The sequence below is a fragment of the Macrotis lagotis genome, chromosome 8 (assembly GCF_037893015.1).
Source record: "Macrotis lagotis isolate mMagLag1 chromosome 8, bilby.v1.9.chrom.fasta, whole genome shotgun sequence".
NCBI classification, from domain to species: domain Eukaryota; kingdom Metazoa; phylum Chordata; class Mammalia; order Peramelemorphia; family Peramelidae; genus Macrotis; species Macrotis lagotis.
Window position 1 is genome coordinate 59,178,740 of NC_133665.1, and position 22,112 is coordinate 59,200,851.

At 40.2% G+C, this 22,112-nt stretch overlaps 1 protein-coding gene across 2 annotated transcripts; it reads right to left on the reverse strand.

Moving 5' to 3' along the window:
• Window positions 1–8,912: 8,912 nt before the first annotated feature.
• On the reverse strand, window positions 8,913–21,025 carry RPL3L (ribosomal protein L3 like). 2 transcript variants are annotated; one of them, XM_074197211.1, is made up of 10 exons: window positions 20,918–21,025; window positions 18,734–18,926; window positions 17,235–17,403; window positions 16,723–16,858; window positions 15,305–15,491; window positions 14,676–14,836; window positions 14,100–14,201; window positions 13,623–13,718; window positions 12,534–12,653; window positions 8,913–11,905 (listed from the first exon to the last, which is right to left on the reverse strand). In XM_074197211.1, exons 1-10 carry the CDS (start codon window positions 20,918–20,920, stop codon window positions 11,828–11,830), a joined length of 1,245 nt encoding a protein of 414 aa, XP_074053312.1. In that variant the 5' UTR covers window positions 20,921–21,025; the 3' UTR covers window positions 8,913–11,827. The 2 variants fall into 2 exon arrangements, with proteins under 2 accessions (XP_074053312.1, XP_074053313.1); XM_074197212.1 differs by lacking the exon at window positions 20,918–21,025 and adding an exon at window positions 20,647–20,829.
• Window positions 21,026–22,112: the final 1,087 nt, after the last annotated feature.

Below are 22,112 nucleotides of genomic sequence, written 5' to 3' on the forward strand. Positions count from 1 at the left end.
TATGTATTTTGTCACCAGGGTGGTGGCAGTGCTGAAGGGGAGAATATACAAGGAATGTTTTGAAGGCAAAATTAAATGACTTTGGCAACAGATTGGATATTAGGAGTGGGAGAAGATAAGGGAAGGTAAGAAGTCAGGTAAAAAAGTGAAGAGTTGAGAATGATACCTAAGTTCCAAGTCTGGTTAGGCAAATGAGTGATGATCCTTTTGACAGTAACAGGAAGATAGAAAAAGGGTAGTTTTCGGGGGGGGGGGGGATAATATGTTAGTTTCTGGACATGGTGAGTTTGAATGTCTATAGGACATCAAATTTGAGATGTAATTATGCCTGTGTAGACAATTCTTCCTTGACTCTAGCATCTTTTCAGCTTTTCCCTTTTCAATTCCACCCCATTTGGCCTAAGGAGATGTTTAATTCCTGATAATAATTCATGAATTGTCAAATAGCTCTAGCCCCATTCCCATAGGTATTTGATCTTTTCCCCAACTTCAAGACTCCTCAAGTTACTCATTCACATATAAATTAAATGAAATCTTGACTACAGAATTTTTAAAAAGGTAAAAGAAAATATAATTTTAGATACTTCAGTGTCTTTGTAGCTAATTCTGATAAGATCTGATATCCCAACTACCTTAGTCTTCTGCACTTGGTTTTCAATAAGAACAACCAAAGCTCTTCATAGAGAGATGTTCTAAGTTTTCCTCATTATCAATAATATTGAAGAAGCTGACTCCCATTAGCTACTAAAGCAATTGTCTCTCAATTCCTAACCACCTACTAGCTACCAGTATCACCCTCTTTTTTCATGTCACCTTATAAGATCTAAAAGCTATTACCTGAGAATCCTTTAGCAAGTTCAAGTGCTCAAAAGTTATCTAGATCAACTTAATGTTTTCTCTCACTCTCTTAGTAGCTCTGTTATCTTTTCTATGTAACTGTCTCTCTCTCTCTATGTGATTCTGTCTCTGTATATGTCTGTATTTATCTTTCAGTGTCTCTTTCTCAATGTAAAACACTAAAATAACCTTAAGTACTTCCATTTATGTTACATACTCAGAGATCATACCGGTCTTGTATTTCTTGTGTTTTTTCTTATGTCTAAAATATCTGACTCCAGGGGTGGCTAGATGGCACAGTGGATAAAGCCACCTAGCTGCCCCTTTTTAAAAATTTTTAAAATTTCTTTGGTATTTTATTTTCTCTTAGTTCCATGTAAAAACAAGGTTTAGGGGGTGGCTAGGTGGCATAGTGGATAAAGCACCCGCCCTGGAGTCAGGAGTACCTGGGTTCAAATTGGGTCTCAGACACTTAGTAATTACCTAGCTGTGTGGCCTTGGGCAAGCCACTTAACCCCATTTGCCTTGCAAAAAAAAAAAAACAAACCCTGAAATATCTGACTCCAAAAGTTCACAACATAAGGAAATAGATTGATGAGATAATAGAACTGGTGAAATCTAGGTATGGATATGCAGATTTCTATAATTCCCATTTCCTTTTCCAATGCCCAATTGACCATTCTGGGGCAATGAAGCAGCTGAACTGAGACTCCTTGCTTGCCATTACTGGACTTTGGGATTGGCCTCCCTGTATTACCAACAGCTGCAATCCACACTGCAGTGTACTATGACTGAGACCACATTGTGGGTGACAGCAGCAATGGATTGTGGTTGCCGCTGTGGTCTGAGACAAGAACACTTCAGCCCTTGAGATAAACTTCCTGCCAGTTATGTATGTGGGGAGCAGGGAATCATTGATGAGTCCCTGATGGATGTGTAGAGGTAAAACAGACCATGGAGCAGAAAGAAAGAGCCAGTGTCTTTCCAAAGACAATGAGGTCATTGTTGGTAATCCATCATCCCTGAGTAGTTCATATTTCCAACTTCTTTCTCCATAAGTCATTAAAATGTGGCAAATACATCAGAGATGCCTTGGTACACATATTCAAACTGGTAAAAATCCAACTGAGAAAATGAAAACTTTCTTCTCTCTGTCTTCCTCTGTTAAGAAATCTGTTAGTTTCCACTGCATAGTCCAAAATGGAGAGCCATGAACTGCCAAATAAACAGTCTAGGATATCTTGAATTCTTGGTATAGTTTATTTGTTCACTTTAGTTCTCTCATTCAAAATCTACACCCATTCATGTTTTCAAACTCTTCTTCTTTCCCATCACTCTAAATGACACGAATGGATTGATGGACTCTGATGATTCCAGTAACCATCAATCACTTAAGATGATCTATATATCATACAAGTATTTTCATAGTCTATCCCCCATTCCTGGAATACTCCCCCTCTTCATCTCAACCTCCTGGCTTCCCTGGCTTACTTCAAATCCCAGCTAAAAGCTTATCTTCTGCAAGAAGCCTTTTCTGATCTCCCTTAAGGCTAGTGCTTTCTCTCTATTGATTTACTTCAATTTATCCTGTATAAATCTTATTCATAGTTGTTTGCGAGTAATCTCTTCCACTAGACTGAATTGCTCAAAGGCAGGAACTGTCTTTTACCTTTTATTATATCCTTTGTTCTTAGCACAGTTTCTGGCTATAAATAAATAAATGTGTGTATATTTATATACATATAAATATACACAAACATAAACATATATATGTATTGTAAATATATTACATATATCTATAAATATATACAGGTCTTCATTTGAGCAAATGCTATATCTCAATCATGATAATCTGGTCATTATGATAGCCAAGTAATTCTTTCCCCATTTCCAATCCTATGAAGCATTAACATTATTGAAAGGGAAAACTCAGCTTGCTGAAACAGGTCTTATATATAAATAAAAACATTGTAGCATTGGACCGATATACCATGCACCATTTATTCTTGGATGACTATGAGTGGGAACAAGTACATGATGAAGATTTGAAGGGAGTAGTCCAGGCCAATGGGCAGCTAGGTGTCCAAGGAGATAGAAAGCTAGACTAGAGTCAAGAACATTCATCATCCTGAGTTCAAATCTGGCCTCAGGGACTTACTAGCTGGGTGACTCTGGGCAAGTCACTTAACCCTGTTTGTGTCAATTTTCTCATCTATAAAATGTGCTGAAGAAGGAAATGACAAACCACTCCTATATCTTTACCAAGAAAACCCCAAAAGGGGTCATGTTGAGTCAGACATGACTGAAATGACTGAACAAGTCTAGGTCAAGAAATGAAGGCATGATCTTCAGAGATTCAAGCTTCATTCCTCCAGAACTCTGCTGTTCAGAGTGTGGTAAATGTTGGAAGTATGGGACAGAATACTATACTAAACCTTAATGGTTTCAACATATATAAGAAGCAATTGTCTAGCAAAAAGATCAAAAGAGGGATGGCTAGGTGGCATAGTGGATAAAGCACTGGCCCTGGAGTCAGGAGTACCTGGGTTCAAATCTGGCCTCAGACACTTAATAATTACCTAGCTGTGTGGCCTTGGGCAAACCACTTAACCCTGTTTGCCTTACAAAAACCTAAAAAAAGAAATCAAAAGAATCAAAGTAATTGCACATCAGTTGTTGGGGAATGGGTAACTAAATTGTGGTATATGAATATGATAGAATCTAACTGTGCTGGAAGAAGCAAGGTCAAAGAAAACAAAGTAAAGACTGCAACAATGTAAACAGAAAAGAACACCCAAATGCACATATGAAAAAAATCAAAAGTGAATGTTACAAGGTCAAGCTTATTAGGGCAAGCTACTTTAGAGGAGTTATCACAACTAGAACTACACATCCTAACCATCTACAATGAGATCTACAGTCAGAACATTTTAATTGTACATTTCTGAATAGGCTGGAGGCTCTGATCACAAGGTAGCAGAAGGGGGTGAGAATGTGACATTTCTAGTGTATGCATAAAATATCACCAAGAGTAATACCAGAAGTTTTACCCTCTTCCTACTGAGGTTTACCTATTAAATTGTGCTTTGGATTCTCCAAAGGAAGGTGGAGAAAATAAAGTATCTCACAACCTTGGTTAAACAGTTGAAGGAGGTCTAGTTACTTAGCTATTTCTCAGCTCAGAAGAGTTCAAAGAACAAGTAATTTCATGATGCTTGAGTTTGTTGTGGGGGTCCCAGTCAAAGGTCTTGCTAAGAAATTTGTGTCCAAGGAAAACTAGCATACCTGAAACTGAGCAGGAAGTAAAGTGTAGGTCCCTTCTTGAGGATTAGGGGAGTCTGCCAAGACTGCTTAGGTACAAAGAGACCCTCTATATACTTAGGGAGAAGGGGCACTGCTGAATCAGTGATCACCCCTTTCTTGCCTAATATGCCTAATTGTGGAGACCCCAAGGAAATGAAAGCCACTTATAGAATTTGACTTGAAGGGGCCTAAAGATGGAAATTATCACCTTGGGCCATATACAAGTTCATGATTGGGAATAAAGGGCAGTGGGTCTGAGTGGGCTGATGACAGCCCAGGTGGTCAATAGGTCACCACTGAAGGATCAGAACTGTCTGCCCAGTGATGAGGATGACTCCTTATGGTACAGGAGTAATGGAAGAGTTGGTTATATAAGTAACTAGTTGATGCTCATTGAGAATATATTTTGTATTTATGTATATATGTGCTTGGTAAATAATCGTAACATGTAGTGCTAGATATTGCTACATTGCATATAATATGTGACATTCATTTGGTTTAAATTGTGCGACTTTAAATTAATACATTGTTATATGCATTGAATCTGTCTGGTCTATTATATGCAAATAATTATAATGTAGAAGTTATATATTTGGGACAATTAGCCATGATTATGCTGTATTCCAAATGATGAATGTTTATACCATTTGTTTTCAAACGTGTGCCTGGTATGATTTGTAGTAATTGCAGATATAGATAGATAGATAGATAGATGGATAGATAGATAGATAGATAGATATTACTTAGGATGTTCATGGGTTTCATTTCCCACAGGACTTGAGAATTAGAAAAATTTCTCTAAATAAGCACCTAGACAACAGAATGGTCTAGTCAGAAAGACTTGAGTTCCAATTCTGCCTCAAACACTTAAAAACTGGGCAAGTCACTCACCTCTACTTTCCTCAGTTTTCTTATCCATAAAATAGGAATAATAAAAGAAATAATATTTTAAAAGTTATTTGCAAACCTTAAAGCACCATATAAATACTTACCTCATTGTCATCTACCCTTTCCAGAAGGATATGGTGAGGTCTTAGCATGGTTACATCAACTAGCAGTGATTGTGACTGGGATGGGAAGCGCTGCAGTATTAAAGATTTCAGAGGTATTTCAGGGGATTTTGTGCCAAAGCCTGGCTTAGACAACAAAAATGCAGACAGCACTGGTGATGGGAGCAGGTGAAAGGATAATTGCATGGAGAGAAAGCAAGCAGTGTACAGCTGACCATGTCATTCAGATTCTGGCATCTTGAACTGTGGCAAAAGATTTCAGTATTTGGCCATGTCCCTGAAGGGGAGCCAGTGCTATTTAATTAATCTGTCATACTGAAACTGAAGGGGAAGCTGACTAGTCAATCAATCAGTAAACATTTATTAAGAGTCGAGGGTATAATTACCTAGCTGTGTGGCCTTGGGCAAGCCACTTAACCCCATTGCCTTGCAAAAAAAAAAAAAACCCTAAAAAAAAAAAAGAGTCGAGGGTGGGGGTAGTTAGGTGGCACAGTGGATAGCACACCAGCCCTGGAGTCACGATCCTGTACCTGAGTTCAAATCCGACCTCAGACGCTTAATAATTACCTAGCTGTGTGGTCTTGGGCAAACCACTTAACCCCATTTGACTTGCAAAAACCTAAAAAGAAAAAAAAAAAAAGAGTTGAGGATGCAAAGAGGCAAAAAACAATTGCTGCACTGAGCCAATCTTTCTGGAGAGCAATTTGGAATAATGCCCAAAGAGTAATAAAACTGTACACACCCTTTGATTCAGCAATACCACCACTGGGTCTGTATCCTGAAGAGATCATGAAAAAAGGGTAAAAAAAAAAATCCCACATGTACAAAATATTCATAGCAACTATTTTTGTAGTGACAAAGAATTGAAAATTGAGGAGATGCCCATCTAGGGAATGACTGTATTAACTGTGGTAAAAGTATGTGATGGAACAATATTGTTCTATAAGAAATCATGAGGAATGGGATTTCAGAAAAGCCTGGAAAGACTTGCATGAATTGATGGAGTGAAGTAAGCAGAATCAGAAGAACATCACATATGCTAACAACCACAGATGGTGATGATCAACTGTGATGAACTTGTTCATTTCAGCAGTACAATAATCAAAGACAACTTTAAACGACTTACCATTCATATCCAGAGAAGGAACAGTGGAGTTTAAATGAAAATCAAACCATATCTTCAATTTTTAAAATTTGTCTTATATATTATGTCATTTTTTTCTATATAGTGTCTTATTTCTTCTGTTTGGATTTGATTCTTCTCTCACAATCTGATCAATATGGATCTATTGTTTAGCATGTCAAGGGGAAGGGAGAGGCAAGGGAGGGAGGAAGGGAGAAAAATGTAAAACTCAAGATCTTAAAAAAAAAGAAATGATGGTTAAAAACTACCATTGTATGTAGTTGGAAAAACAAATTTAAAAAAAAAGAAAAACCAGAAAGAACAGTTTCTGCCCTCAGTGCAGATGGCATGAGATCACTTGAATATATCCTCTCCTGCAATACTAGGAGCCCAGAAAGATTAGATGAAGAGTTGACCGACTCTCCCTTGGAAACAAATTTATATTTATTCACTTATATTTACTTTGCTTTTCTGCTTTGATTAAGCGCATTTTGCTATTGAACTCATCAAGCTTGATTCCCTCACTCAATATATCTTTATTCCAGGTCATACCAAAATACATAAAAATTCCAAAGTATTGATTTTGCTGCGTAAGTACTCCTCATTTTTCTGCAACTGATACATTTCTAGGGAATTGTATGTAAATCAAAGCTCTTTAGAAAGATGTAACACACATGAACATAAATAAGAATAAAAATTCAAACTTAGAAAGTTTTTGAAGCAATTTCCTCACAATAATCCTGTTATATAGGCAGTCCAAGTACCATTATCCCATTTTATAGTTGAGTAAATTGTGAAATTGATTATTGATTACTGATTGATTAATAATGAAGAGTTTAGTAATCATTATAACCAATTTCTAGGGCTTAGATTTGGATTTATTTTATATAGGTCTTAGTAGAAAAGTTTGGAAGAGATTGTGAGAGACTGTTCTGAGACTTTCCCTTGAGGTAGATAAGATTGATGGGAAATGATGCAGCCCAGTCAGGAGATGTTTTTTCTATCACTGGATCTTTCTAGTGAGGGGTAGGAATGGATGGGGGTGGGGGGCATGGTTAGGTTATCTGACTGGGGACTTTCCAGAGGATGTTCAATTCTGTATTTTCCTTGTTGCTATTGTGTGGTATGTACTCTCACCTAATAAATTTTGGAGATTTCTCAAGGTATTAAGAGAAAAGTATTCTATTCTCGAGAAGCAGGCATCAACTCAACCATGCATATGGCAGAGTGAAGCAACGAGGTACAAGCATCAGAAGCAATATATGTGATTCCTAACTCGACCCCCCCCCACTGACCCATCCTCATTAGTTAAGAATGTGGTCTTTACAATCTAAGCATGTAAGCTAATTTAAAGAAAAGCATGTAATTCAGAGACATGTTTGTCCTCTAGCCCTGAGAAATGTATGGACATCTGGACTAAGTAGATAAGGAGTAAGGTCAGTTTTCTCTTTACATTTTGGTCATGGTAACATTCACCAACATGCCAGAAGCTGCTTGTCAGGGGAGGAGGGGCAGAAGAGACATATCCCATAGCTCAACTTATTCTAATCTATAATATTCTTCTGAAGAAATATCAGACTTTATTCCATTCACTATAGATTCTGGAGAACTCATCTTTTGCAGGTCAATGTAATTATGGACCAATCAGTCCTAATTTAATTGACACTGGTAAACCCTATACAATGAACTTAAGTAACCAAACTATATAAAATATTGTTCCAATTGGGAGATGTATCTTTGGTCACTATGCTTAGACTTTTGTGACTCAGTTTCTCTTCATGAAAAAACAAAGGTTTGGACAGCCAGGTAGCATAACAGATAGAGCATCAGCTCTGGAGTCAGGAAGACCTGAGATCAAATCTGGATTCAAATATTTACTATCTGTGTGATCCTGGGAAAGACATTTAATCATGTTTGCTTCAGTTTCTCAGCTGTAAAATGACCTAGAGAAGAAAATGGTTGGGGCAGCTAGGTGGCAAAGTGGATAAAGCACCAGCCCTGGAATCAGGAGTACCTGGGTTCAAATCCGGTCTCAGACACTTAATAATTGCCTAGCTGTGTGGCCTTGGGCAAGCCACTTAACCCCATTTGCCTTGCAAAAACCAGAAGAAGAAAGAAGAAGAAGAAGTAGAAGAAGAAGAAGAAGAAGAAGAAGAAGAAGAAGAAGAAGAAGAAAGGAAATGGCAGACTACTCCAGTCTCTTTACCAAGAAAATCCTAAATGGGGGTCACAAAAAGTTTGATGTAACTAATATGACTGAAGGCCAACAAATTGTTTGTGAAAGTTTCAGTCATTTCCACCCAGTAGCATTGTTATCAACTGTCTGAGGCATGGCATTTGAACTCAGGTCTCTTGACTATAAGTCCAATGGTAGATCCCTGACTCATTGCACCCCATCCCCACATACTCCATAGTTTTCATATTTTCACATTCTTCACATAAAATACTCACCTGTTTGAGTTTATATCAAACCTCTCAGAGCTCTGAAATGCCTCAACATCAGAAAGAAGGCAGGTTCCCTGGAAAGACTTACAAAACTGATACTAAGTGAAGTGAACAGTACCAGGAGAACCACTGTACATCCTAACAGCATCCTTGTGTGATGATCAGCTATGAAGAACTATGAAGTTGAATGCAGATGGAATTATGTTATGTTCACTTTATTTTTTCATAGTTTTTTCCATTTCGGTCTGTTTCTTCTCTCACAACATGACTAATATCGATTGTACACATATAACATACAGATTGCTATTGTTTTAAGAAGGGAAGAGGGGAGGAAAGGAGAAAAATTGAAATTTAAAATTTTTAAAAAATAAATTTTTTTTAAAATGTTGAGGCAGTTAGTAGCACAATAGATAGAGCTCCAGCCTTGGAGTCAGGAAGATTTGAGTTCAAATTCAGCTTCAGGCACTTGATACTCACTGTGTGACCTTGGACAAGTTACTTAATCCTGTTGCCTCACAAAAACAACAAACAAAATAAAATAAATGTTAAGAATTCTCTTTATGTGTAATTGGAAATATAAAGTACCATTTATAAAAGAAAAAAGAAATAAAAAAGAAGGCAGGTTCCAATTTGTATACAAGAGTGCTTATGTTTGAAGGTATAGGAGTGAGGGGGAGGGGATGATAGCCCTAAGACTGGAGTCTGTTGTCCCATATTCCAATGGGGAAGAGGTAACTGTTTCAACAACTCTAAAGCTAGAAAGGGCCTTCAAGATAATCTGATCCAAACCTTTCATATTACAAATCAGGAAACTAACCCTCAGAAATGAAATGACTTAGCCATAGCCATAGACACAACTAATCAGTGTTGGGAAGTAAGATTTGAACTCAGGGCCTCTGAATCCCAAACCAGTGCTCTCTCTCTCTGTCTGGCAGACCCAACTCTGTCAGGGTTCCAGTCCCTTCCCATGATTCCCACCATAGGGAACCCTGACAGAAGAAGAGATAAGGTAAATCTCCCTAACACAAAAATCATTACACTATAGGGAAATATTACTGTCAGAAAAAAACAAAGACAAAAGCATAGAATAAGGCATTTTCTCTGACTGTGCCCGGCCTAGAATGCTCTCCCCTCCTGACTTCTCAGGACTTCATCAAGTCCCAGTTAAAAGCTCACCTTGAATCTTAAATCTAGTGCCTTCCCTCTGTTGATTATTTCCAATTTATCCTGTAGATATTTTCCTTGTCCATAGTTGTTTGCATGTTGTTTCCCCTATTAGAATGGAAACTCCTTGAGGGATAAGATTGTTTTATTTTTTTTTTTTTGCACCTTCAGTGCTTACTATGGGGCCTGAACCTTAGTAGGCACTTAGTAAATGAGGAATTAATCGATAGAATGAGGATCCAAATAACTCTTTAGGTTCTGTTCCAAGTTGATTTGCATGGTAACCAAGAGCATTTTATGTTTTGAAAAGAATATTGTTACCCCATATTCTTTGCAGTTTATTATATGAAATCCCCAAGATGTTTTGCAGACCATGACAAAGATGGAAAGGGCTTTTCTAATCCATAACCAGATTTTGGTTAAAAGGTTAATAGGAAATTTTGATCACAGCACTGGCACCCAGCAAAACAGTACAAACAATCTTAGCCTGTTTTGCTAGACATGGCTAGAAATAGAAGTGGGTGATAGCTGAGGATTCAGTTTTAAAAGAGGGGAGTCTGAGTGGTAGCTGCAATCTAGCAGTGGGGAGCAGAAAGCAATGAAGTTTTTGGGGAGGGATGAGATAGAATTGAAGACTAGATGTTAGTAGCAGAAACATTGAATAGCAGAGGTTTCCACTAAGTAGCAATGGACAGAGAACAGGGAACCCCAGCTCACCAAAGAAAGTATTTGGACAGATGATCTCACCACTTGTTCCTGACAAAAATGTGCTTTGACCACATGCTGCTCACTCTCTCTCTCTCTCTCTCTCTCTCTCTCTCTCTCTCTCTCTCTCCCTTCTCCATACATATACAAATATTTGTGGTGAGGAATATGTGTGTATATGATATATTTAGACAGATATATATATAGGAGTTTATTTTTGTTTGTTTTATATTTAGATATCATATATGTGTATATGTAGATATACAAATATATGTAGGTGCTTGAATTTAGATATCAGATATGTGTTAGATATACAGGGACATATGTATCGGTCTTATAATTAGATATCATACATGGTATATATGTAGATATACATATATGTAAGAGATTATAGTTTTTTATATTTAGATATCATATGTATATATGTAGATACACATATATATGTAGGGGCTTAAATTTATCTTTTCACATTTAGAATTATATGTGTATATATCTAGATACACACACACACACATACACACATACACACATATATGGGCTTCAGGCTAATATTTAAATATATATTTCCCCCCCGCCCGTATATTTCTTAGTCACACTTCTTTCCTATGTGTGTCTCTTCCCCCAGAGAACAGGAAAGGGAATAAGTATTTATATATCGTCTACTATGTGTTAGAAACTGTTCTAAATGCTTTCGGGGAGGGGTATAAATTTCATTGGATCCTCTCAATAACCCCGAGAGGAAAGGGTTATAATTATCCCATTTTACAGTTGAGGAAACTGAGACTGGGAGAGATTAAGTGACTTGCCCAGAGTCACATAGCCAGTAAGTGGCTGAAGCTGGTTGACCTCAGGTCTTCCTGATTGTAGGCTCCACTTTATCCACTGTACCACCACCTTTGAAAGAGTATAAAATTATGTTTATGGGGGAAACCTTCCTTGCTAACTATCTTGCTAAGATAGTTCATTTGATTTCTTTTTTTTTTTTTTTTGCTTTGAGCTAACATCAGTCTTTCAGATGACAGGTAAAAGAAATACATTGATGAGGGTTTATGAACTACTGTCCTTAACTTATTTTGAACTTGGAGAAGTGTTCAGCAGACACACATATAATAGTCAGAAGGTGGGTACTATACAAAGAAAAATATGACTTCTTATTGAATTTTTCCCTACAGTTTCCTTTATTGATGAGAGGCTCTCTGCTAGGGAAGGGGTCTACTCTAGATGCCTGGTTTCTTCTGTCTCAGAGGTCACCCGCTGCTGCTGCTGCTGCAGCTAATGCTTCAGTCTTCTCCCTTTCAAGGTGTTTCTTCTGAGGACCCTGGTTGGGAGGAAAAGAGGAGGAGAAATTGAGAGAGAAAGATTAGAAAGAAAAAGAGAGATTGAGAGAAAGAGAATGCTATTCTTGCTGTCATCTGGCCTTCTCATACATGTCCTCTTATGCACTTATGTGATACAGATAACTATATAGGAGGCTTAGTATACTACTTTTATCATCATTCAACTGAGTTCATTCACCCTATTCATTAATTCATTCGCTCATTGACTCTGCTTCCTTATTCATTCACTCATCCATTACAGATTTAGAAGGCTCTTCAGGGCCTCCCCACTGAAAATCCCAAACTGAATATCCTGGGTACAAACCCCTCTTCTGCCTACCCTCCTCTCCCAAGGCTAGGCTAACAGCCTTTCTTTCATTGTATAAGGCAGGGACATATAAACTAGGGTCTGAATTTATGGGAGGCACAAGACTCTTTCCTCCATTATCCCCTACCCTCCCTTTATCTCACTTGCTTTAGTTGACCACTAATCCACTTGACCTTTGGTTGGAAGCTAATGCTGGGAGAATTCAGAAATTGAAAGGGGTCTAGTCCTTAAAAGGATTCAGGGGCTAAAGAGGCTTTCCGGCCAGTGGGAAGGTAGGGATCAAGGCCTGAGCCATAGCTTACCATGAAAGCTCTCTTCTCCTGGGCTGTTTGAAATCTTCCATGTCCAAACTTTGAGGTGGTATCAATGAATTTTAGCTCAATGTTTTCCAGAGCCCGCCGGCTTCGGTGCACCAGGAGGGACTAGAGAAGGGGGTAGAAGTGGGCTCAAACTAGAGCTTAAGGAAGGTCATGATCGCAACCTCCAAGGCCTATCTCTGAACTCAGACCTATGATGTGAGAAATTGTCCCTGGACTCTCCTCAGTTCCTCATGCCCCTCTCAACTCTGACACTATCTTTAATAGTGGATTTAGAATTTCTCTTCCCTCTGCCTAAATGTCTCCCCCCCACACTTTGGTTTTTGTAAGTCAGTGGAGTTAAGTGACTTAACCAAGATCACAGAGCATGTTTTTTTATTAATTTTTTAAAAATTAAGGCAATGGGGTTAAGTGACTTGCCCAAGGTCACACAGCTAGGCAATTACTAAGTATCTGAGGCTGGATTTGAATTCAGGTCCTCCTGACTCTAGGGCCAGTGTTTTATCCATTGTACTATCAAGCTAACCCTTGCCTAAAAGACTTTACCACTCAAGGCCACTTCCTTCAAGAAGTCTTCTCTGATCATTCTAGTCATCACTTATCTCCCAATTCCGACCCCCTAAAGGCCTGAGTCTAAGCCTCTCAATTGTAGCCTCTCCTTTCCTGTTCTGTAACTTCTATCTGTGCCTATCTTACCCTCAACCACCCTATTCCCCAACTATGAGGTTAAAGCCTGGGTCTGCTTCTATATCTCCCTACTCCCTGAAGGCAAGGTCTGCCTCCCAAGTATGGGAACTAGAGAGCAGGGTCCTGTTTCCTCTTCCTGCCAAAAACAAAACCACACAATATGAGGGCCTCATAAAAACCAACAGGAATAGGCAACTAGGTGGTGCAATAAATAGAGAGGGTCAGGAGGACCTGAGTTTAAATCCAACCTCAAACATTTAATAATGCCTAGCTGTGTGACCTTGGACAAGTCACTTAACCCCATTGCCTTAAATAAAAAAAAAAGACCAACAGGATCAGTGCATTCATTCTTTCCCTGTCCCGAGGTGGCTGCTCTCCTTTCCTGACCTTTCGGAGAGTGATGACACGCTTCTTGGTCCCAGCAATGCAACCCTTCAGCATCACGAAGTCATTATTCACTTCGCCATAGTGTGGGAAACCCCCCTAGGACAGATTGGGCACCAGAATCAGAGTCAGAAATAAGAAGGGTACAGTATCCAATTCCAAGAGAGGGGAAGCCAACAGCTGTTCATTTTCCTGTTTCCTACCCTCCCTCTACCCCCTTTAAATATAGATGCCATAGAGACTTGGGGACAGGGCCTAAAAGTTGGTCCTGAGCTAACTAGGCCTTTCAGACAATCCGAATACCTCTGCCTCCTACCTTTTTTCCTCCAGCTGAAGGGTGAGAGAGCCAAAGACTCACATTGGTTAGACTCACATTGGTTAATGATCAGTGCAAAGACAGAGATAAAAGCTCTCGGTCATTACCTGGTTATCTCATGATGGGGGGGGGGGCAGGGGGGTCTCTACCAGTCTGTCACTCACCAGGGGTGTAATGGATTTGTCTGTCACATCATAGCTGGTGGATGCATTGTTCTTAACCACTTTTCCATCCTTTATGTGGATCCCATGGCCAATTCGGTAGATCTGAACATAAGGGTAAGGTAGTCAATTCCCCTCAGAAGTTAATCACTTGGCCTTGCCCTACCATCTGCCTTTTAGAAACCAGGAATATTAAAGCCACAAATATGTACAATCACTGCTCAGAGGTAGATTATCAGTTCACCTTTGAACTGCTCAATATGGATCTTGCTCTATCTAGCTCCCTCTTGGACTTATTCTCTCTGAAATTGAATATTAAGTAAGTAGGTATTGCAAATTTATTTATTACCAATTTGAACTAAAAAACTCACAAAGTAATGAATAACATATCAATGAATTAATTAATGTGAGATTTCACTAATGTGTGAATTCATTCATTGATTGAATGTGTGAGTTCACTAATAAGTGAAAGAAATGAATGAGTGATTCAGTGAAGAGATGAATAGATGTATGAATGAATAAAAGAGAATATAGGCAAAAGGAAGACAGCTATAGGAAATGACTAGAAACTGTGGGCACCTTCTTATTGAGTTCTGTCCGGTGATGGTAACCTTTCTGGCCAGCTCGAGCAATGGAGTAACCCACCCTTGCAGGGTGCCAGGCACCAATACAAGCCACCTTACGCAGTCCCTTGTGTGTTTTTCGTGGGAGTTTCTTGGCATGCCAACGGCTGGTGACCCCTGGAAAGAGTAAGAGAAGTAATGAGTCTTCTGTAGGAGCCCCTAGTGGGCCTGGTTCACTGACAGGGTCAGAGGAAGCAGAAATAATGCAACACCTACCCAGGAGTTAAGTCATTCCGCAGGGGTCAGAAATCATCCCTAGCCACTTTAGTTTACACTGATGTCCCATTTTAGCCACAATCCAACCTTCCCTACCTTGTTCTGTTTTTATTGTATGAACTTTTACTCCTATTTCAAGTCCCTTAGTGACTTGAAATCTGAGTTTCCTCCTTCTCTGTCTTTCCCCCAATCCCACAAAGTAGAGAATCAGAATCTCCTTTCCCTAATTGAACAACTTCAGATTAAGAAAAGAGAGAAGTTCCAAAAGTACTGATTTATTATAAGACAGGCCTCCTCTCAAAAGCCTTTTCTGTCTCTTTCACTCTGCATCAACCTCATTTCCCTTCAACCCAACTGTTGGGGCATTACCTTTCATGCCACGGCCTTTGGTAACCGCAATCACATCAATCACCTCACTCTGGCTGAAGACGTTGTGCACTGACACTTGCTTCTCTAGTCGTGCTCGAGCCCATTCCACCTTCTCAGCTATGCTACCACCATTCAACTGGATCTCCATGATGTGAGCCTTCTTTTGCCGGAATGGCAGCAACTTCATCTGTTCAAGATAGATCCCAGATGGCACCGACCTGATCATGCCATTTCTGTTCTTTATCATTCAAGGGCAACTTATACTCTGGACAATATAGGCAGGAGTCCCTTTACTCAACTCCTCTCCTCCCCATAGCAACAAGATTTCTCCCTGGCATACTTTAGAGGTAGGAAGTAGTTTTAGAAAAGGACATTTTACAAGAGGATCCTGTTAAAGAGCAGATTTACGATTATAACATTTAATTTATAGGCAACTTTCCAGGAAAAGCAAGGCATACCCTTCAGTAAGAACCAATGTTTAATTCATTTGTCTCTTTGGAGTCTTTTGGAACTGTCTTAGATGGATCAATGAATTGATAAGAGGAGCCAAGTCTTTCACAGTTGATCATCATTACCATATTACTGTTATTACTGGTTCTTCTCACTTCACTTTGCATCTGTTTATATAACTAATATGTGTTTTCTGAAACCACTCCCTCATCAATTCTTATAGCAAAATAGTACTCTTTCACAACATGCTATAACTTTTTAAATAAACAATAGACATATTTTCTGAATTCTGTTTGTTTAGGTTGGGGCTAAAATAAAATTGGACTCAGAGGAAATGTTTTTCATGATTTCACACGCATAATTAATATCATATTGTTGACTTCTCAGTGAGTGGGGAAGGAGTAGGAGGAAGGGAAAGAATCAAAATTACAAAGAAAGAAATGTTTAAAATAAAAAATAAAAATTTTAAAAGTTATATCATGTTTACTTTAAAACACCAGGACTTCTGGATTCCGAGATTTTTCCAATGGTCTCAATCAATCCTATGCTTCCACCCCTCCACCCCACTCAGTGTGGATGATCTTGGGTTGCTTTTATTTCCATTCTCATTTCTTTTAAGCTTTATAAACTTTGTTACTCGACCCCTAAAGTCCACTTCCCTCTTTCCTTTCAAGGAATTGTATATGTTTTAGAAGTGGGGAAACTGAGGTAAAAAGTTATGGAAAGTACTTGCCCTAGGGCCCCTGCAGCTTAGCTGTGGAGCAGAGCACAAGATCTCTAACCCCAAGACAAAGTTTACTCTTCATCTTAACTCACAGATCTGCACAATTTGGCAAACTCCTCCCTTGAGCTGGGACTCAAACTATTTTTAGTCTGACATTTGAAACAAGTGCTGAACTGAGAAGGGTCCCATGGGTACTCAACACCTGCCCAGAATGGGAACCATTCAGAGTTGCAACCAGACTGACCTGGGTGTGGACAATAACACGAATGACTTTGCAGTATTTCTTCATGGAGGCAAAGTCTTTCTGTAGACGCTTCTTTCCATCTTCATCTCGCCATTTCTGGCAGGCCTTGGTGAATGCCTTCTTCTTGCTCTTGTACCTAAAGGTAGAGACGGTCCCACTCATCCCACCTATCCCATTCAATGGTTACTTTAGTTCCCATGGTCAACTGGGCCCCGATTATTCATGAGTATATCCACCCTGCCTGATGGTCATTCCAGTTCCCACAGACACTAGTCCCCATGTGCTAGCTCAGTAGTCATTCTGGACTGTGGTCACCCTGCCTTATGGTCACTACAATTGCCACGGTCATTAGCTTCCATGGTCACTCAGGATTCACTATGATCTCACTGGTCATTTGATCCAGCCAAGATTCATTCATTGCCCCCTTTCTCCAGGATTGCTCTATACCAAGATTACTCTGTCACATGGGCATATAGGTCCCTGGTCACTTTGGCTTTAATGGTCCCACTCACCAGTTCTTGTAGAAACGGCGCCGGCACTCATCACTTAGATGCTCTGCAAAGATAGTCTTGAAGCTCCGAAGACCCCGTGGAGTGGCCACATAGCCTACGATTCCTACCACAATCATGGGTGGGGTCTCCACAATGGTTACAGCCTCCACTTCCTCCCTTTTGGACACCTCTGGGGGGAGAGGTACCCAAGAAAGGTCAGGTGACTTGAGTGAGAGCCTGTAATCACAGCTCCAGAGGGTCACTGTGAGTAGGTAAGAGGTTGAGAGTAGAGGGGATTTCTGGCCCCAAAATATATTCATCACCTTGAAATATGGACCATACTAGAACATCCTTAAGTTATTTGTATATCTAAAGGACTGTCATTCAATGGAAAGATGTTCTTATTAACCCCTGAAAAGATAACTTAAGTGGGTAAACATTATAGGGATACAGGTTTCAGCTCAGTATGAAAAAGAAATACCTGGGGCGGCTAGGTGGTGTAGTGGATAAAGCACTGGCCTTGGAGTCAGGAGTACCTGGGTTCAAATCTGGTCTCAGACACTTAATAATCACCTAGCTGTGTGGCCTTGGGCAAGCCACTTAACCCCATTTGCCTTGCAAAGAAAAAAAAAAACAAAAAACTAAAAAGAAATACCTGACAAGTAGAATGGACAATAAATAGTTTGAACCCAATCACTGAGAGTTGTTAAAGAGAAGCTAGAAAACCATTTGCCAGGGATGCTATAGAGGTGATTATATCAGATATAGAGCTTATATCAGATAGAGGATCATTCCATCTTTCAGATTCTGAATCTGATATTGAACTGAACAAATTTCTGGGGAAACCAGAGCTAAAAGACTTGCAGTGTCTTCTAAAGAATATAAGTATTTCTCAGAGCAACATGGAACTTTTACAAAACCCGATCATGTATTAGGGCACAAAGACAATATAAATAAATATAAAAAGCAGAAATAGCAAATGCATTATTTACAGATCATAATGCAATAAAAATAGTCATTGGTTCAGATTCTGAGTCTGAATGACAAAACTATAACTAGGCTTCAGTGAATAGGACTTTGTTTGCCCCAGAGTGCCAATATTCGGGCTAGATGTGAGAGCATATTTCACCCCTCATTGGCCTTCATCCATGTGTCATAATTCAATCTTTTACTAGGCATTGATACTATATTGCCATCCTTTGGCCCCCATCCCTGGTATTTCATTAACACAGTGACCCTCTCCCCAAACTTAACTTCTCCCCATGAAGTGTATATAGGGAATGAAAATTGTGTTCTAGAGGATGAGAGGTTAGAGTACAATCTTCCTTCCTAGTTTTACTATACCTGCAATAAGACTGGCCTCTGTTCCTCCCAGTCACCCTGTTGTTTTTGCTCTCAGGCAGAATAAATTGCCAAACAGAATATAATTTCATGTTATAGCTCTATTACAAAAGATTGGCTATATCTCAGGTAAGTGATGATGCTGCGTTCCCCTACCCAAGCCCCTGTTATTTACTCACTGAGGCCAGGTCGGTGGACTTCACGCAGGGTGTGGGTCATGCCAGCTTTGTAACCCAGGAAGGCTGTGAGATGGACAGGTTTTTTGGGGTCATCCCGGGGCCAGGTCTTCACTTTCCCTCGGTGCCTTTTGCTCCTCTTTTGGGGCAGGAAGCCCAGGTGGCCATGTCGAGGGGCTGAAAACTTTCTATGTGACTGGAGAGTCAATGAAGTGGGCAAAGGGTTATTGTGGGGTCTCAAAGAGAAGAAGACTCCCCCCTTTTCCTTCCTCACCCCCCCACTTCTCTCTCTCTTTCTCTTTGAATGCAGAATACAACTGAGTGAATAAGACACTAGATCCTTTGACAGAGAAGAGGAAAGGGATAACATGGTTCAAGGCTTCTTCAGCCAGAAGAAAGGGAGATTTTCAAGGTTAAGGGCTGGGGTGGGGACCAGTTGTGCTTAGACTTAGGCATGTTTTGGAGTCCCCAGAACTTTACATTCCTTCTCCAGCTGTATTTCAGACAATGAAAGAAAAAATTAAACTGAAATGGGAGTCTTTGAAAACAGAATCCATCACCCCAATATACACAGATGCAATTGCACCCAAAGGCAGAAATATATGCACAGAAACATAAATATGCACACCCACTGTATACACAGATACCTACACACAGAGAGGCTATTGCCAAGATATAGTAGAAAGAAGTTAAACTTGGACAGGTGACATCTTTCTAGGACTCAGTTTTCTCATATGTCAAATGACAGAACTGTACCAGATTGTCCCTTCTGGCTCTACAACATACAGTCTGATAAGTGTGTCCTTTGACCACTCAACCAATCAACAAACTTCAAGCATTTACTATGTGCTAGCTGTTAGCAATTATAAATAAATAAAACCAACAACTCAGAGAGATGGTCACAGACACACCTGCCAACATGCACACACATTTATACTTAGAGACATGGACACAAACACACATATACTGACATGTACAAACACACAATGAAACAATACATCAAAGATGGGGGTTCTTAGTAGAAGATATAATTACAACTATAATGGGGTGACTAGCCCCTAGGACACTGAAATAAGGGGGGGAGTAAAAAATTTTCCCTAGAACATCTTCCAGCTACCACAATCAGATTCCCACCACTAACCTTTCACCACACAGAGCAACTTTCCTCTTTGCCAGGCTCCTGAATGCTACCTTTCAAGATTCCCATCCTCCTGGGAAGCCATTGGGCTCCAGACAGATTTGCTAACAGACTGATCACCCCCAATCACATCATGATTGCACTGAAATGGAATGGGCTGTTCTTTAAAGGTACCACCATCACCCCAATCCTATGGCAACATTTTTTTTACATTTAATTTTTTTCCCCCCTCAGTTATAGGTAGAAAACATTTTTAACATTTTTTTTAAATTTTGAATTCCAAATTCTCTCCCTTCCTCCCTTCTTTCCCACTCCATGAGAAGGTAAACAATTTGATATAGATTATACGTGTGCAGCTATGGCACCATTTCTAGTTACAACTGACATGGGGACCCTAGATATTCCCATCCACATCTATGTGTGACTGCTAGACTATAAGCTCCTGAGAGCAGCTATGGCCTTGTTTTATCTTTATCTCAGAGTGACTTGCACCAACTTCAGTTTCCCAGGATCTATAAAGTCCTCCATGTTGGTATCCCCTCCACCACCCCAGTCTGAGACCTTTTTCAGAAAGCAGGGTGGCTAAGGTTGGTCACTTTGTGACCAACCAGACAATTAGCTTTTTTGAATTACCAGGTTATCTGCTAAAGTCTTTCCAGTTTTATATGTAGGCCAAGTTTATGGCCACTGGCAGAGTCTTTGAGAACCCAAGGCTTTTAAGGAAGGCACTTAAGGCTTGAATCAAATAAGCATTGGTAACATATACACAAATACCCACCTTCTGCTGTGCCTTCAAAGACTAAGGTTTTTTTGTTTAGGGCCTCAGTACCACTCAGACTGCCCCTGAACTCCCTGGTGCAGTCAGTAAAAATCCCACAAAGACCGGCAAAATCTTAGCCTTCTGGATCCCAGTATTTGCCTGGGGTGGCAAAGAATCCCCTGAGGCAGCCCAGGAGCACAAGATATTATAGTTCCTCTAGAGGGGATCTGTTTTGTCCCTGCCCACCCCTACCCCCACCATACCCACCCCCAGCTAAGCTCAAACTGACCATGGCCGCCTCATAAGTTCTTGCTGGGCAGAAGGGCACCTCCTCAACTGGCTGCTGATGGCTTCAAATGCCCAAGATCAGACACAGGCACAAATTTAGCTCCTGGCTCTATTCTCGATGAATTCATTTCACCCATGATGGACAGAAGGGCAGGCCAGGGGCAGAGCACAGGCTCAGGGGCATGGCCTGGGCTGGGGAAGAGGGAGAGGAGGGGAGCTGAAGGCAGTGGGCCAAAGAACCAGTCTTCAAGTCATAGCCCAAGGGGCTGTGGAGTAAGACTTTGAGAATGGGGGGGGTGAGGGGTACAGTGGAAGAACTAGGAATTCCTCTTCTTCCTCTGGCCTCTGTTTTCTGGCTCAACCACCTGCACTGCTGATCCTGCCAGGCAGATTTCTTCCAAAGCAACTTCACCTGATAGGCCTTGGCATGACTGCCCCAAGGCTATTAATAGGCTTTAGAGCTGAAAGGGCTTTTTAAAGATCATCTAGTTCAAATCCCTCATTTTACATCTAAGGAAACAAAGCCATGTGAGGTCAAAAGTGACTTGCCCTCAATAGTGAAAGAGCCAAGATTCAAAGCCATGTCTTCCAGCTCCATATTCAATGTTTTTTCCCCAACCAAAAAGGAAGAAATGGCTGATACAGGTGCTACATTGAGCCTCAGAGACACTGTCCCAATTTGGGGCAGGCTCTCATCACCTTACCCCTAGATCAGTTGTCTCTTTGAGGAGATTAGAATGATGGCCTCTTCTCCAGTCAGGAAAAGAAGAGGGAAGGGATGAAAAGAGGGTAGAGATATCTATTCTGCTTCCCTTCAAGTCACACAAGAACAGGCTCTTGCTACTACTCTACATTCACTACATACACTTGAAGAAACTGAGGCAAACAAAAGTCAAGTGACTAGCCCAGGGTCACATAGTTAAGTATCTGAAGTTAAATTTGAACTCAGGTCTTCCTGACTCCCAGGCCCAGCTCTCTATCCACTGTGTCATCTAGGTACTTCTACAATTGTGAATTGATTTCAGACAGGGAAGAAGGGAAGGAGGAGGATTAAAAGAGTGGAAAGAGACTTATAAAATAATAGAAATAGCTCTGATAGTGAGAGGGAGTAGAGGACTCTACTCTAGGAGGAGGGGTGTTCTGGGTCAGAACTGACTCAGACTGGTCCAGAGGTTCAGACTTGGGATGAAAAAAAT